The 16438-nt window shown below is 40.7% G+C and overlaps 2 protein-coding genes across 2 annotated transcripts; one reads left to right on the top strand and one right to left on the bottom strand.

Moving 5' to 3' along the window:
- Positions 1–213: 213 nt before the first annotated feature.
- LOC112224270 (pantothenate kinase 3) lies at positions 214–10183 on the bottom strand. The gene is made up of 7 exons (XM_024387728.2): positions 9501–10183; positions 6245–6597; positions 5667–5926; positions 4972–5148; positions 4733–4856; positions 2325–2450; positions 214–1906 (listed from the first exon to the last, which is right to left on the bottom strand). The coding sequence occupies exons 1-7, from the start codon at positions 9805–9807 to the stop codon at positions 1847–1849; spliced, it is 1407 nt and encodes a 468-aa protein (XP_024243496.1). The 5' UTR covers positions 9808–10183; the 3' UTR covers positions 214–1846.
- Positions 10184–12163: 1980 nt separating this feature from the next.
- On the top strand, positions 12164–14957 carry LOC112224761 (5-hydroxytryptamine receptor 7-like). The gene is made up of 2 exons (XM_024388439.2): positions 12164–12579; positions 13071–14957. The coding sequence occupies exons 1-2, from the start codon at positions 12164–12166 to the stop codon at positions 13834–13836; spliced, it is 1182 nt and encodes a 393-aa protein (XP_024244207.2). The 3' UTR covers positions 13837–14957.
- The last annotated feature ends 1481 nt before the right edge of the window (positions 14958–16438 follow it).

Here is a 16438-nt window from a genome sequence, read left to right as displayed (position 1 = left end):
ATCATCTATGTTTTATTTAAAAGGCAGTAAACCAGGCTGAATTAATTGTTTTGCTGCCAGACAAGGCTCCGCTGATAACCAGGTGTAGCGGTGGTAATGATTCACTCCACGGTGCTGAAAAGAAAGCTCTGCTGTCGGGACAGCTTTATGTAGACCCTAACAGTTTGTGGGCACCGCTTGTCGCCGTTATAGTGCAATTAATGTATTGTTTAGTGTTGTGTAGTGTAGTGGCTTTGCTGGCATGCATCTAAAAAAAATTGGGGGGGGGGGAGTTTTCCACACCAAGATTTACATGCTAAAATCACCACTGGTGAATTATATATGGAAAAGCGTGATCTGTTCCAAAGTATGGCACTATAGGGAATAGGATGCCATTTCAGATACAGCATGGATGTATTGTTTGGATGAGGAAGTTGGTCGTGGGACCCTCTGAAGTGGACAGGAAGGCAGAAGGGTATGCAGCTCACAGCGGTTCACAGGCCAGCTATGCAGTTTCACTTGAAACCAAAATGCCATCACGAAAGGTCATGAAATTTAACCAAGAGATCCAGTAGGAGAGTCAAATCTCCTTTCGACTAGAGTACTCAGCACAGTACATCCAAAACAAATATGAAATTACTATCATAAAGCACATACTGATTATTACAGGTAGGAAGGCAGGCATAAATGGTCCCCATCTTTGATGACAATGAAAACAACTGTAGTAAGTAAATATTGTTAAAGTCTCTTCACATAGAGGTGAACACTTTGCGTAGCACTGCTTAGTGAGTCAGTGATTTGGCTTTGCTGAGGAACATGTACTTAATAATGATAATTAGGTGGTTGCTTATATTTGTCTTATTTCAAACACGTGCATGTGTGTATTAATACGCATGTGTGAATTGAAAATGTGTTTTTCTGCATATCCCAACTCCCCTGGAAAGTGGAGTCACAGACAGGATCTATTTTGTGAGGTTTCTAAGGATAATTTAGTACTGAAGGCTTGGTTCCAAAGTTAACTGTTTCAGTAAAACAGCAATGGAATTATAAGGCATGGGACAGGAAAGAATATACATAATACTGGATTCAAGTGAATACAGACTTAGGATTGTGGGCACTGGTCATTCTACTGCCACTGATAAAAATAGATGCATTATGTAAAATGTTCTAAGGTTTTTCAGCGTATTATTAAGCAAAATCAACCCGCAACATTATCAGTCAAATTTAGCTATTGCGTAATGGTCCATATTCCACAAATTGGCAAATCCACAGATGACGGGTTGACAGAATGGGTTGATAAGAGTAACTGCGTACGATTCACATATTCAGTAGGGTAATACATTTGATTATATCTCAAATCATATCACAGAACATTGGGATAGGACGATTGATTAGAAAAAAAGTGCAAAAGCTAATTGTAAGCTAATGCTTTAAGTTAAAGATCAATGTAACTACTTGCATCTTGTAAGTACTTTATACAATTTAAATTAAAAATAAAGGACCAATAAGATACATTTTTGGGGGGGTCTCAGATCACAAAAAAGTAAACAAAAGCAAATACACACGTAGGATCAGGGGTCAGTAGCGTTTGGCTTAATCACACATTCAATATACAGTTAGGGTTTTTATAAACAATAGGTACCCAGGTTTGCTTTTCAGTGGCAAATAAAACACCAACCTCATCTCCTCCAGCCTGCATTCATAATATTGAAAATCAATTTTCTTAAACATCAGCAGACGAGGAGGAGGATAATTAGTAGAACCTCTTAAAACAGTTAAATTATTCAAATGTATTTTCCCCATTTCGTCCAGTCAGTAGCAGTGTCTTGTGGTGAGAGTTAGGGTTTCGCCTCGGTCTGTCTCTGTCTCAAAGGTCATCTGTTATCCTCAGTAGTTCCAGGAAGGCACCGACGGCCCCGAAATAACCCTGAAAAAAACAGAGTGGCTCGGCTTAATTCATTATCTGTTCAGGTATTAGGCCAGGTTATCATCAATAACCTTGATATTCCTGCTCAGCGCCCAATTGTAACCTATCCAAATATATGCAGATGATCTGTTGTTTACCCTTTTTATTGTACAATTAGACTAAAACAAGTGTGCTGAACATCCCTCACATAACACAGAACGTGGGCGGCAGGTAGCCTAGCGGTTAGAGTGTTGGGCCAGTAACTAAAAGGTTGCTGGATCGAATCCCTGAGCTGAAAAGGTAAAAACATATGTCGTTCTGCCCCTGAACAAGGCAGTTAACCCACTGTTCCTCAGTAGGCCGTCATTGTAAATAATAATTTGCCTAGTTAAATCAAAATAACACATATATATATATATATATATTGCAAACTACTTACCTCATGCTCTAAGAAGAGAGCTTTTAATTGTCCTTTGGACCAAAAGTCCATGGCATACGCAAGCAGCTTCGTTGACACAGTATTGATTCTCAGGAAATTCCCAACAAACACCACTCTTTCAATTTTCTGAAAGACAACATTGAACCATTGGTAAACCAGACATTTTTAGAGCTTGCAAGAATGACCGTTTCATAAAGCAAGACAGAATTAGACATTTCAAAAGTAAGATGTAAAAAATAAAATTAAAAAAAAAAAATTGTTTAAAGACCTTAGGCCAGCTCTCTCAGACTAATAGCCATAGATAAGGGACGTCAAATTCGTTCCATGGAGGGTTTAGTGTCTGCTGGTTTTAGTTCTTTCCTTTTGAATAAGACCTAGGCAACCAGGCTTAACATTCACATTTTAAAATTTTACCATTATTTAACTAGGCAAGTCAGTTAAGAACAAATTCTTATTTACAATGACGGCCTACCCCGGCCAAACCCAGACAACACTGGGCCAATTGTGCGCCGCCCTATGGGACTCCCAATCATGGCCGGATGTGATACAGCCTGGATTCAAACCAGGGACTGTAGTGGCGCCCCTTGCACTGGGATACAGTGCCTTAGACCACCGCGCCACTCGGGAGCCCAAGGTGAGGGGAGTTCCTTCAGTTCCCAATCAGTGACCTTAATTCATCAGTCAAGAACAAGGGAGGAGCGAAAACCTGCAGACACTCGGCCCTCCATGGAATGAGTTTGACACGTGGCATAGATGGATGTATTGTTGCCATCTAGGGGAGAGAACCTGACATTACAGCAGTGGGAGGAGCTTCGTCTCACGCTTCAGTGACTCAGCAGCAAGGGAGAAAAAGATTGAGCAACAGCCAAGAATGAACAGCTCAACTCCTGTGAATGACATTGTTGCGGGGCTAACAGAGTAAGTCAGCTCATTCTAAGTAAAGCTCTACCGACAAAAAAAAGCGGCGCACTTTGCAGGCTGGTTTTAAGACTTCCCCCAATTGATACACTGTACACTATATGCATAGGTAGCTAGAAAGCTGAATCAAATGTACATTTGTGTACCTCGTGCTCAAAACACTACAATGGGGTTACTCATGGGGCAGATCATTTGCCCACTTGATATTTGTGTCAGAAGACTTCCTGTTGTTGTTCTATGTGCTTTGATAGCCCTGTACAATGCTGCTTGATCTCCATGCCACAAGGCAACACTGTAAAGAAGCTGAAAGCACACAGAGTCCATTCCCATCATCCATCACACTGGCTGCTGAATCCACTTCACTCCTTTGCTTTATGGTGAAAGAAAAATCACTTTGAGAAAGTTGACCCCGTACGTTACAGTCACAACCACAGTGTGGTATATTCTTACTGTTTGAATCAGTGTTCATTTTGGCAGCTATTTTAAATTGAGTTTTAGTCTTGAAATACATTTTTGTCTTAGTCACGTTGTAGTCATTTCATCCTATGTCGGTTTTAGTTATTATCAGTCGACTAAAACTAGACTATTAAATAATGAATATTTAGGCTTTTCCAACTAGACCTACTATCCCCATGTAAAAACCGTAGCTGGCTACATTGATATTGTGGCAGATTGTAAACAATAACAGCCATAATTAACCACGTAGGCTATAAAGCCTTGGCTACAGGTTAAACAATTTAGAGCTCTGATTTTCTCCCCATCATAATCTTCATGGGGGGGAGGGAACAACAGTGGTTTCCTTGAAAAGAGGAGAATATGAAAATGCTGGAAGTATTACTTCACACCTAATATCCAACAAATAGTATTTGTTTTTCCCATAAGGAACAAGCTACCTCAACTCGCATTTGCAGACCGCGGCGTGAGAGCAGCAACACAGGCGAGTGAATAACAGCACACATGGGAAAATAGAGCTTCTGTTGTGATCAAAGTAAAAACAGCCTACATGAAAGTACAAGAGAGAGTAAACATTGTTGTTTCTAGTTGAGGTTAGTTACAAGTCAAGTGTCCTGGCTTCTCATCAGTTGAAAAGACTAACGAGTGATTGAAGTGACCACCTGGGAGCTGTGTGGGACAGCCGGGCAGATCAGCTCAGACCGTGCAACTGAAAGATGTTAATCCTGCCAATGAGAGGATTGCATGAAATAATCTGCATGCATGTATGCTTCGTGTCAAATTAAATGTTAATTCGTTTCATGTGGAATTCTCATCTTGTCACATTTCCGTCGACTAAAATGAAAAGTAATTAGTAATAGTTATCAGGGGTTTTTCAGGGCATCTCGTTTCATTATCGTCACAGTTTTAATCAGGAAAAATAGGTTGTCGACAAGTTTTTTTTGTTAGAGCTATTGTTGACGAAATTAACACGGGTTAGAATTACTCATTGAAGTAAGATTTCCACTGAAACAGAAGTAAATACATCTACTTTGTACCTCATTCACCGCACACATACGAGCAATAGAACCAATGTTGTTGGTGATGGTGACGAGAGTGGCTCGGGCTAGGTCCTCCTTACTGATGCTGACACGCTTCTCCTTGCTCATCATATGACCAAAACTGCAATGAATTATTCACGGGGTTAGTTTCCATAATACTCCGTTTTCAAAGCATACTGTTACTGGAAGTCTTGAGGTTACAACACGTATCATGTATCAGCTAACTTAGAGCTCACCTAGATGCAACTGCAGACCCCTGGAGGCCGAAGCGTTCATAGTCTCCTCCGTAGATGTCCTTCACCAGTTTGTCCACGTTGCTGCTGTCCCCCTTCGCTGCCATTTCCAGGGCCTCCTCGAAAGTCTCGCAGCCAGTCAGCAAGCAGCACAGGCCTAGGAAAGTACCACCTCCCAAACTGTGGGGGGGACAGGCAATTAATGTGACCTACTACTCTATGGGTTGTACCACTGTTTAGTTTGCAGGAAACAACCCACTGGGCACAGACATCATTTCAACGTCTAGTTTTGGTTTACATTTGATTGAGTTGTCAACTAATGTGAATTCAAGAAAAAAATATCACCATGTCATTGGATTTAGGTTATAAATTTGGTTTAAAAAAATACAAAATTCCCTTACGTTGATTTCTTTTTCTTTCTTTCATCACATTACATTTTTTCTTTGTTGAGATTACAAGGAAACACCAGTTTTTGCCCAATGGGAAAGTTGTATTTGACTAAGAAGTTATTAACTAGTTACCGCGGTAACTATTATCTAGACTCAAAACAAGGATACTTTGAATACAGATGAACGCGAGCAATGACAGAACTGTTTTACCAATGACAGATCAAATAAATACAGCTATCATGATGTGGAGTGACACAGGATTACCTCTGTTTGCCTACACTAAAACAGCAACAGATGACATTTATTTACCTGGTGCCTGTGACCCGTTTGTAGTTGTCCTTCGAATAGACTGCCAGGATGCTGACCCCTGAGCCAATGTTTACCAACAACATGGGGAAGGGGTTGTCAAGGCAACATGCTCTCTTGACACAGTTCTCACTCTCGGGATCAGAGGGGTTCTCGAAAAAGTAGCACTTTGGATGGCCATTGAACCCCACTGAGTCCACATAGAGAAGACCATGGATAAGACAGTCCAGTTCATCTAGCTTCTGTAGCTCTAGGTTGGCGATCTGGGAGATGGAAAGCAGAAGATCTATAAGACTATAGGACAGAAAGAGAAACTGGAGTGGTTTTGATATGCAAAGGTAACTCCTCCAAGAGCATGAATTGTCTATAACACACCTCAAGCAGGCAAGCCTAAACCATCAACACCTACTCCCATCTAATCACATGAGAAACCATGTTGCCTGTAATGATCACGCCACAATATAGTTAACTGACTAATGACATGTAATAACATGCAATAAGACATGAATTCACATCGCCTGTCACTTTCAGTCATTCTCCCTGGCCGACAACACCCAATCGTTCTAGCAACCACCACGCACCGTCCTAAAGTCGTCCTCAAACTTGTACGCCCCTCCGCCGGTGGCACAGAGTGTGGTGTGCAGGCTGGAGAAGTTCTTGTCTCTGCCCATCTGGATGAAGCCCAGCATGTCTTGGGTGGGGAAGCGGATGAAGTGCAGGTTGCCCTTCCGGCCGCACATGGTCAGGTTTTTCAGCTCTAGGTGGACATCGCGGATGCCTGTGTCGCCGTAGGCCACATTGGAGGTCAGGTAGTGGCGGATGCTCTTCAGGCTCTCCACCTCCTCCTGCTCCTCCTCCGCCGTGATGTCCTTAGGCTCAAAGTAAACCAGCTTCACCAGGGTGCCGCCGATGTCCATCCCAAACCAGGGGAAGGCTGGAACAGAAAACAAAAGGTGTTTTGAGAGATTAGTTGGTAGATTCAGGAAAAGCTTGGTCACCATTGCCTGTAGAAAAGTGCTGTTTAGCTCTTGTGGAATTGTGCAAAATCCTCTATGGAGAAATGCATACTCTCAAAACAGAGGGCTCTAGTATTCTGTCTATGTCACAACTAAGCTATTGCTCCATATAAGTCTACCAATGAACTGTGCTAACTGAAACTTACTCAAACCTGTTGCATTTTCTAACTTGATTTCACTGAAGACGAAAGCATCATGGCATATTATGCACACATCATGTCTTCATATTAGTATATCATTGTGACATGTTTCTCTCTTTTTTTGGAGAGAGGAAGGAAGGGAGAGGAAGAGGGTCGTCTTAAATTCACAGCAGTGTGTTTGTTCTGCAACAAAAGATGAGGGCTTTGTTGCCATGGAAACCCTGGCATGGAGAGAAGATTGCCTGGATATCCTGCCTAACTCTCAATTAACTCTTGAGTGTACAGTACAATGAATATGTAGTACATCGGCAGGCAAACTGGTTCAATAGCACTTCATTTGACAGAGGGGTGTATAGTCCCTTATTGCTCATTCCACAAACCAGCCTGGTTACATTCAACTATGTGTGAAGCTACAGAAAAGCAGTAACCAAAAGACATGCTTGAGGTGCTTAAAATAGTCAAATTTGAGATGTATTTGTTGATTTGGTTCTGGCTTGCAATGATACCCAGATTACAACACCATTACACCTCTGATATATGGTCGATCCAATATATCAGAGGTGTACTGGTGATGTAATTTGGGTTGGACAATCAATTTCTAGAAGAGGAATGTGACATAACATGAATATATTGATCTCAGCAAATGTGTGAGTGTCTACTCTGGAATCTTCACTGACTGGAATCACGTGCTTTCAATATCTTCAGTCAGTTGTGCTACAGACAGATCCTGCATTGCAATGGTTTCACTGTAAATTTACAGAGGACTGAATGCTTGAATTTCTGCCACTCATTCTCAAGTAATGGCTGAGCTATATTGCTTTTACTATAATTTCACAGTGGTCACATGCATGTGCAACAAAGGACCAAAGCTCAAGTCAATGGAAATTATTTAACGGCATACATGTTCATAGTTGAGTCTCATTGGCAAAGCCTAGCTCTATTTGGGCTCCCGAATGGCGCAGTGGTCTAAGGCACTGCATCTCAGTGCTTGAGGCCTCACTACAGACACCCTGGTTTGATTCCAGGCTGTATCCCAACCGGCCGTGATTGGGAGTCCCATAGGGCGGAGCACAATTGGACCAATGTCGCCCGGGTAGGCCGTCATTGTAAATAAGAATTTGTTTTTAACTGACTTGCCTAGTTAAATAAAGGTTCAATAAAAAATTGTCATAAAAATTGGGATTCAGTTTGTTGCATCCAAGTGGGAACTACCAATAAGAGACATCAGCAAAGCATATGATGCTTATTCAATTGATCATACTGGAAGGTAAAAATGTTGTATTTGTCTTCATGGCAAGTGCATTTTAGCAACTTGCTGCAATTGTCCACAATCCCTTCTATTCAATTATATAATAGAAGTGGTATTTTTGGATTCAAGACTTCTTTCCACAGTTCCCAGAGGAATGCAGACAAGCCAACAGTGTTGTAGCAACCTCTTGGACAAATGGCTGGGTTGCAGGCATTGAAGACAGATAAAGACCGCTTCTAACTACACCAGCCAAATAGTTCCTGGCGCCAAAGTGTAACATTTGTAAAATTGCTGTTTGTTTGCTTAGATTTGATTCTGCCGAGGTAGCAGATGTAAATAAACAAATAAATGAAAGTAAGCAAATAAGTATATTTCATCCATTTAAAATAGAGTAAAAACTCGTACCTGTTTTTTTTAAACAACAAACTTAATTGTGATCATCAGGTCAAGTTGCTTATGGTCAAATACACTTCATACCAAGACTGACAATTAGTGTCACTCAGTCCTAATGAATTGTGGCAATGATGTCATCACAGCAATAAGGCAGACTACATTTTCCTGACATAGTGACACATTTGTTTTACAATGTTATATTGGAGACAAAGAAAGATCTGTGCTATTCATGGAGCTGGCTGCTCTGTCAGTTTCTTCAGCCAACTTCCTTAGGCAAGTACTGGCGGCTGATTGGTCGACATTATGTGGCTCTCATATCAGCAGCGATTTCAGCACACCTCCTGACTTTGGAACGACCAATGAAAAATGGCTCGACGGACAACATCAAAGATCTCACAATAACAAAGGGGGACGAGAGAAAGAGAGGCTAAAGCTCTATTACCAGGAGGGTTACATTCGTGTAAAATACAAATTATTTTTGCATAGTATGATTAAAACATGTAGAAATAATACAGAATATGGTGCTTGATTCTTATTGCTTGCTAAATTCTGCATTTCTCATAGACATAAATCGCTTATGGAATGTACTTTGAGGATACAGGAAAACAAAACATTTCTCCACATAGGAGTACAGGTCCATTATTCATTACAGAAGCAGTATCAATAGGAGAATTGGGCGGATAGGCTTCCCTATTTACATTCTTGGAAAAGCCTCGCAACGCGATAAAGCGATATTCTATCCTGCAGCATAATGTCTTAACTGGTTCATTGTGTCATCCAAATAGACTAGATATGGCACCATAGGAAATCTAGGCGACTGTCACTTTGGACACCCAGAGCTATGTGCAATCAATACTTAGGCCGAACCCCCCTCCCTTTCATTCCTGAGAGGATGCTTTGAAATTGTGTAGGGCAGAATTTGACCGAATGTGTAGTTTCAATGTCGTATAATTTTCATTTTAGATTTTAGACAGCCGAGATGATTGACATCATCGATGCTGAAACAGTGTGGAAACGATTCATATTGTGTCCTACTTACGCGGTCGGTTCTTTTTGCCAGAATCCATTCTTCTCCTGAGTCTGCACCGCTTTGGAGGCGACCCATTATTATGGGCATCCTCCTGAAGATGGTGGACATTTTCAATTCCATTATGGCTACAACCACCACCACCACCACTACTACTACTACTACTATTACACCCGCTACTACCACTGCTACTGGTTCCGTTTGAACCTAAAACATTGCAGCTCCCGTTGTCAGTTTGTGTAGGCTTGAATCCATTTGTCAAACCATTCTCTTGGCAAGCGCCTGTTCTTTTCTGATCCGATGCTTTGCCATTATCCATTTTTTTTTTGCGCAGGGAAAGCACTAGCGGGCAGTCTCCGAAAGGCGAAATCTGTCCGCTTTCCTCGGCGATGTTTCTTCAAAATAATGTCAGGCTATTTGGTAAAGATGTATTACGACGATAAAAAAATAAATAATGATGTTTGGTCGATGTGGATAATGGGACAACAACTGCTAGAACGTTTGACTAAGGTCACTGTCTTTATACAATCTATGGGTCACTGTCGGTCATCTTGCTTCATCATGCTCCTCTTGCGGCAGCTTCAGAATTAAAACAGCCAGCAGCCTACGTCATTGTATACAGGCTGTTTCTTACAACCCCCAATTTCCCCTGTGGGTATTATTATGACATTGCTTTATCATGCTCCTCTTGCCGCAGCTTTTCGAGTAAAGCTAGCCGGCAGCCTATGTCATTGTACAGGCTGTTTCATCAGCCTGGTCTCGGAGCATTTTGTATTATTCTGTACGTAAATTCTGTACGTAGATACTACTTTTCGTATGATATATTACATTTGGTATAGTAACATCATTTTACGGTGGATCGGTGGCCAATAAACACCAACGTCTAGCAACCCAGAGGTTGAGAGTTCAAATGTCATCATGGGCAACTTTAGCATTTTAGCTAATTAGCAACTTTTCAACTATTACTACTTTTTAGCTACTCTGCAAACTGCTTTGCATGTCAACTAAACCTTCCCGAACCCTCACCTTAACCCTTTTAGCTAACCTTAGCCTTTAACCAACTCCTAAACTTAACCTTAACCCGGACCCCTAGCCTAGCTAACGTTAGCCACCTCGCTTGTTTTTGTAACATGCAATGTTACAAAAATGTTAAATATCATACGTTTTGCAAATTTGTAATCCATTGTAGGTTTCACAAATCTGTACGTTTTGCAAATTCATAACATATAAAACGAATTGTAATTTGTAACATATCATTGATGGACATCCACAAATTAGCACATATCATGCGAAACATAACATATCATACTAAATTGTGTCTCAGATTTTTGTACAGAATAATACGAAATCCTCTGAGACCAGGTTGGTTTATTACATTTCTAAACGACTCTTATTGCTGTCTCCCTTGCCCAAATCAGTTACTGTTATATTGTTACACATGGTCTCTGACATTGCTCATTCTGATCTTTCTTAATTAAAAAAAATGTTTGTGAGGGGGGGTGGATTATGTGTGTGTTGTTGTTTTTTAAATTATTGCTAGGAATTAGGCCTACTGCCCTGTTGGAGCTAGAAACGCAAGCATTGCCCTGCACCTGCGATAACATCTGCAAATCTGTGTACCCAGCCAATAAAATTTGATTTGATGAACTGACTAGGCTAAATTAACAGTGTATTACTGTGTAATTATTCTTGTAGTGCAGCCTATCAAGAATTGGGCTAATTATGCTACATTGTTATACTCTAGGTCTACTTAAGAACAATGTACAAAGCCTCATTACAATTATTGGCTGTGTTGTATCCTACCTGCAAGGCCTAATAAGAACCGAGTACTGCTAGAACAAAAGGTGTGTCCAGTATATTTTTCAAAAACTTAAATAGAAAAAATAGCTATCCTACATTTGATTAGGACTACATTTATAGATTTAGCCTACCCAAATTTCCCCTTGCCATTAAAATAGATTAATCCTAAATAGGCTATAATATGCCCTATATAAATCTATGTGGGGAAAGAATGATATTGTTACGTATACCTAGAATAAAGCCACAGGATGGCGCCAAATGATGTGTTTCAAAGTGTATCAATCCCCCCCCACAGATTCTGTACTCTCTCACACACACACACACACACACACACACACACTTGGTATATGTGTTGCTCCGTAAAAAAAAAAAAACAGCATGAAATTCTGTGATAGGCCTATGAATATACTAATATATAGGCTACATCTACGCGGGTTCTTCTGACGTCATCCCGGTATATTCCCTTTCGCCAATAAAACATTTTCTCAGTGAGTTCTTTGCTGCGGTAGCCACTCGCGTGATGGTGACCAATAAATCGCATTACATTTAACAATGCATTACAAACCAAGCTTGTTAACGGGAGTCTGTTTATCCTATTAATCTACTCTATCCCATTAACCTGCTGATTTGGCGCCGGTGGATGGATAACTGGCCTACCGGGACTGGTAATTTGGAAGTTGTGGAAAAGACAAAGGTATCAATTTAGTTGGGAGGAAATTATCATTGTGATTTGATGGATACCCAATGCATTATTAATAACGGATTAATAGGCATTAAAATAATGGTTCCAATGAAATAGTATTAATCTTATGAGATCATATTTGACCAAAGACCTGATGAAGGAATTTGCCAGGACCAGCATGACTACAGCGGGGATGGATCTGCGTTTGCTGAGAGCGCCCCAAACAACCATCGCAATTTTGCCAACTCTGAGCTTCACGGAAAATGACTCCAGCTGCGGGGAGCAGATTCTTAGCCACGGGAATGTGGAGAAGGTGCTTATCGGAGGAGTTCTCACTGTGCTCACTTTGTTCACTATTTGCGGGAACTTACTTGTGGTGATATCCGTGTGCTTTGTGAAGAAGCTGAAACAGCCCTCCAATTATCTAATTGTCTCTCTGGCCGTGGCAGACCTGTCCATAGCGGTGGCGGTGATGCCCTTTGTCAGCATCACGGACCTCATCGGGGGGCAGTGGATCTTCGGACAGGTGTTCTGCAACGTTTTCATTGCCATGGACGTGATGTGTTGCACTGCTTCGATCATGACCCTGTGTGTAATAAGCATAGACAGGTGAGTCAAGATGCCTTCATTAATGATAAACCAACAAATCTTTCATTATTGCAAATGTTCTTGTTTTTTTCCCCCAAAACCATTATCTATGCAGTTCAGTCTAATTTATAAAAAAATATATGTCAACAGCAATTAACACCAAAGTACTTGCTTACATTTTTTATTCTACCATTGATGAATAATTAAGAATGGATTTGCATATGTATACCCAACCCTATACCATGGATGGCCAACCCTCCTCGAGAGTCACTGGGGTATGCAGGGTTTTACTCTAAGCCTACTTTAACACACCTGCTTCTAATGAGCTGCTCATCAGGATCTTGATTAGCAGAATCAGGTGTGTTAAAGCAGGGCTGTAGCGAAAGCCTGCACACAGCAGCTCTCCAGGAAGACAGTTGGACACCTCATGATCTATACTATCCTGTGTGTGCTATATTTCAATCACATTACTTTCATCAGAGACTTCACAATATTTTTAACTAATCTCTTTGCTGTCACAGGTACCTAGGCATAACTAAACCCTTAACCTACCCTGTGCGACAGAGTGGGAGATGCATGGCGAAAGTAGTTCTGTCTGTGTGGCTGCTGTCTGCTTCCATCACCCTGCCCCCGTTGTTCGGCTGGGCCCAGAACGTCAACGATGACAAGGTGTGTCTGATCACCCAAGACGTGGGCTACACCATCTACTCCACCGCCGTTGCATTCTACATCCCCATGTCGGTGATGTTGATGATGTACTACCGCATCTACCGAGCAGCCAAGGTGAGCGCCGCCAAGCACACCATCCTAGGCTTCCCCAAGGCAGAGGACGAGCGTAACAGTGTTGACTGTGTGGCTGCGGCCTTTAAGCTCCAGAAGGAGGTGGAGGAGTGTGCCAGTTTCTCTCGTCTGCTTAAGAACGACAGGAAAAACATCTCCATCTTCAAGCGGGAGCAGAAGGCGGCCGCTACGTTGGGGATCGTTGTGGGGGCCTTCTCTGTCTGCTGGCTGCCCTTCTTCCTGATGTCCACGGCCAGGCCCTTCATCTGTGGGGTAGAATGTAGCTGCGTTCCCCTCTGGGTGGAAAGGTTTCTCCTCTGGCTGGGCTACGCTAACTCCCTCATCAACCCATTCATCTATGCCTTCTTCAACAGGGACCTGAGGACCACCTACCGTAACATCTTGCTCTGCAGGTACAGGAACATTAACCGCAAACTCTCCGCTGCCTGCATGCACGAGGCCATCAAACTGGCTGAGAGACCGGATCTGGAGATCTAGAACAGTGTTTCTTAAACTTCTCTAACACTTTGCTACACAAGGACCGGCAAACTATGGTTTAGATCAGGGTGTCAAACATTTGACTGCGGCCTGTGAGTGGTTTGAGTAATAAACAAAAAACTCAATGTAGTGATAATGGACTTACATTTTTATAGTCTCTTCACTCTGTCCATCTTGTTAACAATCATCAAAACGAAAGCCTAACAGTCAGGGAGCATCAAAATTACAAAAATGAGGTGCAAAATGTGTTTGACACCCCTGGTTTAAATGAAAACTTGGGCTTGACATATGACTAAATTGGAGCAGACAACCATCTGTGGTCCACAGGTCCACAGACCAGGGGTTGAAAAACACTACTCTAGACTGAGGAATCCTATTCAGTTCATGAGTAGAGAAGGCTACATGCATGTGTATAGATTAACTGACATTATTGTTCATACCTGGCACACACAAGAACATTAGATCCACATCTTGTCAGGTTATACACAGTACATTTTGCAGTGTTCATTTCACTTAAAGAGTTCATTTTAACACTACCTCAGATAACATATAGTCCCACTCTACAGAGTGTAAAAAGTACTCTGATTGTAGTGTTACATTTTGAGTGTTAATGTAACAATTCATATTAGAAAATATTAACATTGCATTTCACGTGCCACTGTTACAGTAAGTGATTTTGGGTGTTGTTTTAACACTATTTGGTGTAAAAAGCCAAATTTGCATATTTCCCATGGTGCCTTTTCTTTTCAATTGAATTGTAGCATTACCACCCATGACTATATTTGTTAGTGACAAAGACATGGTTGTTGAATTCTTTCCTTTTAAAGACCTGTTATAATAAAAAATGTAACTTTATGAAAATAGATTACATATATCATAAGGCTTTAATTTGCTAACAAATCCTAACTCGCTAACAATTGGTTTACAAATTACAGGCCACATCAGGCCTGCAAGTCCCATTATGCTGACTGGCAAAGGGATGTCTAATTCCTTTTTTAAATCCAGCCAGTTAGGATATCCAACAGTTGGAATTTCTATTTACCCTCAACCTGCATTCAGAATGACTACCAGGGTTAGCAACCTGGTCTCAGAGCATTTCGTATTATTCTGTATGTAAATCTGAGACACGCCGTTTAGTATGATATGTTACGTTTGATATGGTTACATAAGACAGATGGTTAGTTAATGCAAAAAAAAGGACGGTAGTTGGTCGGGGTGGTTGGGTGGGCCTATAACATGGGATGAGTGGGCGTAAAACATGAATATCAGGAAACCTAAACAATTTTGCAACAACTTAGCATGTTTGCTAACCCTTCAGCTAACCCTAACACTAACTTTAACCCTTTAACCTAACTCTTAAACCTTAACCCTAACCCCTAGCCTAGTAAACGTTAGCAAGCTAGCTAACGTTAGCCATCTAGCTAGAATTCATATCATACATTTTTCAAATTTGTAACATCTGGTAAATTTTTCAAATTCGCAACATATAATACAAATTGTAATTTGTAACACATAATATGAACTGGGTGATGGACATCCACAAATGAATACATAACATATGGAACGCAACCCTGTCATACTAAATGTGTGCCTCAGATACAGAATAATACAAAAGAGTTCAATCAAATCAAATTTCATTGGTCACATACACATGTTTAGCAAATGTTATTGTTGGTGTAAAAAAATATATAAAAAATAAAAGGAGACTACCATGTAGACCGGAACAACCATTTCACTAATGGGTGCAATAAATCAAACTAATTGATTGGATTAGTTTAGAAACATGTATGTTATTTATCCTGTATAGCATAAGATTAATCAATCAATCAATGTACATGCAAAAACACAGATATTAAAACAATCCAACAAAAAAAAGTACCTGCATAGCATGCTGGGAAATATGATAATGATGGTTGTGGTTTTGATGGTACTGGTTTCCTCTTCACAGTGTAAAACAATAACTCTGGTTATTAACACCAACACTGGGGTTCATTTACACCAATGAGTGTTAATTTCACTCTAACAGAGGGAATTTACAGGTGCATTATGCAGAAATTGCTCCACCTTTTCCTGGTTGCTAAAAATATTGTGTTTGAAGCTGGTGTACAAAACCGAACTTGAAAAACAAAAAAACAAATCTTAAAAATGGGAAGCATGAAAATATCTGGTCATGTCACCCAACAAGTTACATGTTCCAGCTTTAACTCCTGAAACTATTGTGTGCTGTAGCTTGGAAAATAAATAAATATGACTCTGAATGACAACATAATGATGTTTGTTTCCAACATTAGGGCTGTTTTCCTAAAACAGTTAAATACGGTTTGTGTTTTGTTTCCTTGCCAAGATACTAACGAGTATTGTGATACTAGTATCGTCCCGGCCCTAACTGAAATGCACATAACATTTGTAGATAACATAGCACACTATTGTATTTGATGACAGGGCAAATAATAGTCTATGATTGTGACAGGACAAAATGATGCTGTCATGTTATTTTGTTTTAATATATCTCTGTGTATTTGGTACTTGAAATTGAATTCATTCTCAGTGCATAAAGTTTGTGTGAGTAATGTACTTGGTAAAAAAAAAAATAATGTCAGAG

This window comes from Oncorhynchus tshawytscha, linkage group LG25 (genome assembly GCF_018296145.1).
Source record: "Oncorhynchus tshawytscha isolate Ot180627B linkage group LG25, Otsh_v2.0, whole genome shotgun sequence".
In the NCBI taxonomy this organism is placed as follows: Eukaryota; Metazoa; Chordata; class Actinopteri; order Salmoniformes; family Salmonidae; genus Oncorhynchus; species Oncorhynchus tshawytscha.
This window is presented reverse-complemented; position numbering and strand designations above follow the sequence as displayed.

What these genes read in the sequence shown, in the direction of transcription:
- LOC112224270 (XM_024387728.2), bottom strand. Translation starts at nt 9,807, where the DNA reads ATGGATAATGGCAAAGCATCGGATCAGAAAAGAACAGGCGCTTGCCAA. An exon ending in TGGCAAAAAGAACCGACCGC is followed by an intron (nt 6,598 to 9,500) that starts GTAAGTAGGACA and finishes TTTCTGTTCCAG; the next exon opens with CCTTCCCCTGGTTTGGGATG. An exon ending in AAACGGGTCACAGGCACCAG is followed by an intron (nt 5,149 to 5,666) that starts GTAAATAAATGT and finishes TCCCCCCCACAG; the next exon opens with TTTGGGAGGTGGTACTTTCC.
- LOC112224761 (XM_024388439.2), top strand. Translation starts at nt 12,164, where the DNA reads ATGGATCTGCGTTTGCTGAGAGCGCCCCAAACAACCATCGCAATTTTG. An exon ending in TGTGTAATAAGCATAGACAG is followed by an intron (nt 12,580 to 13,070) that starts GTGAGTCAAGAT and finishes CTAATCTCTTTG; the next exon opens with CTGTCACAGGTACCTAGGCA.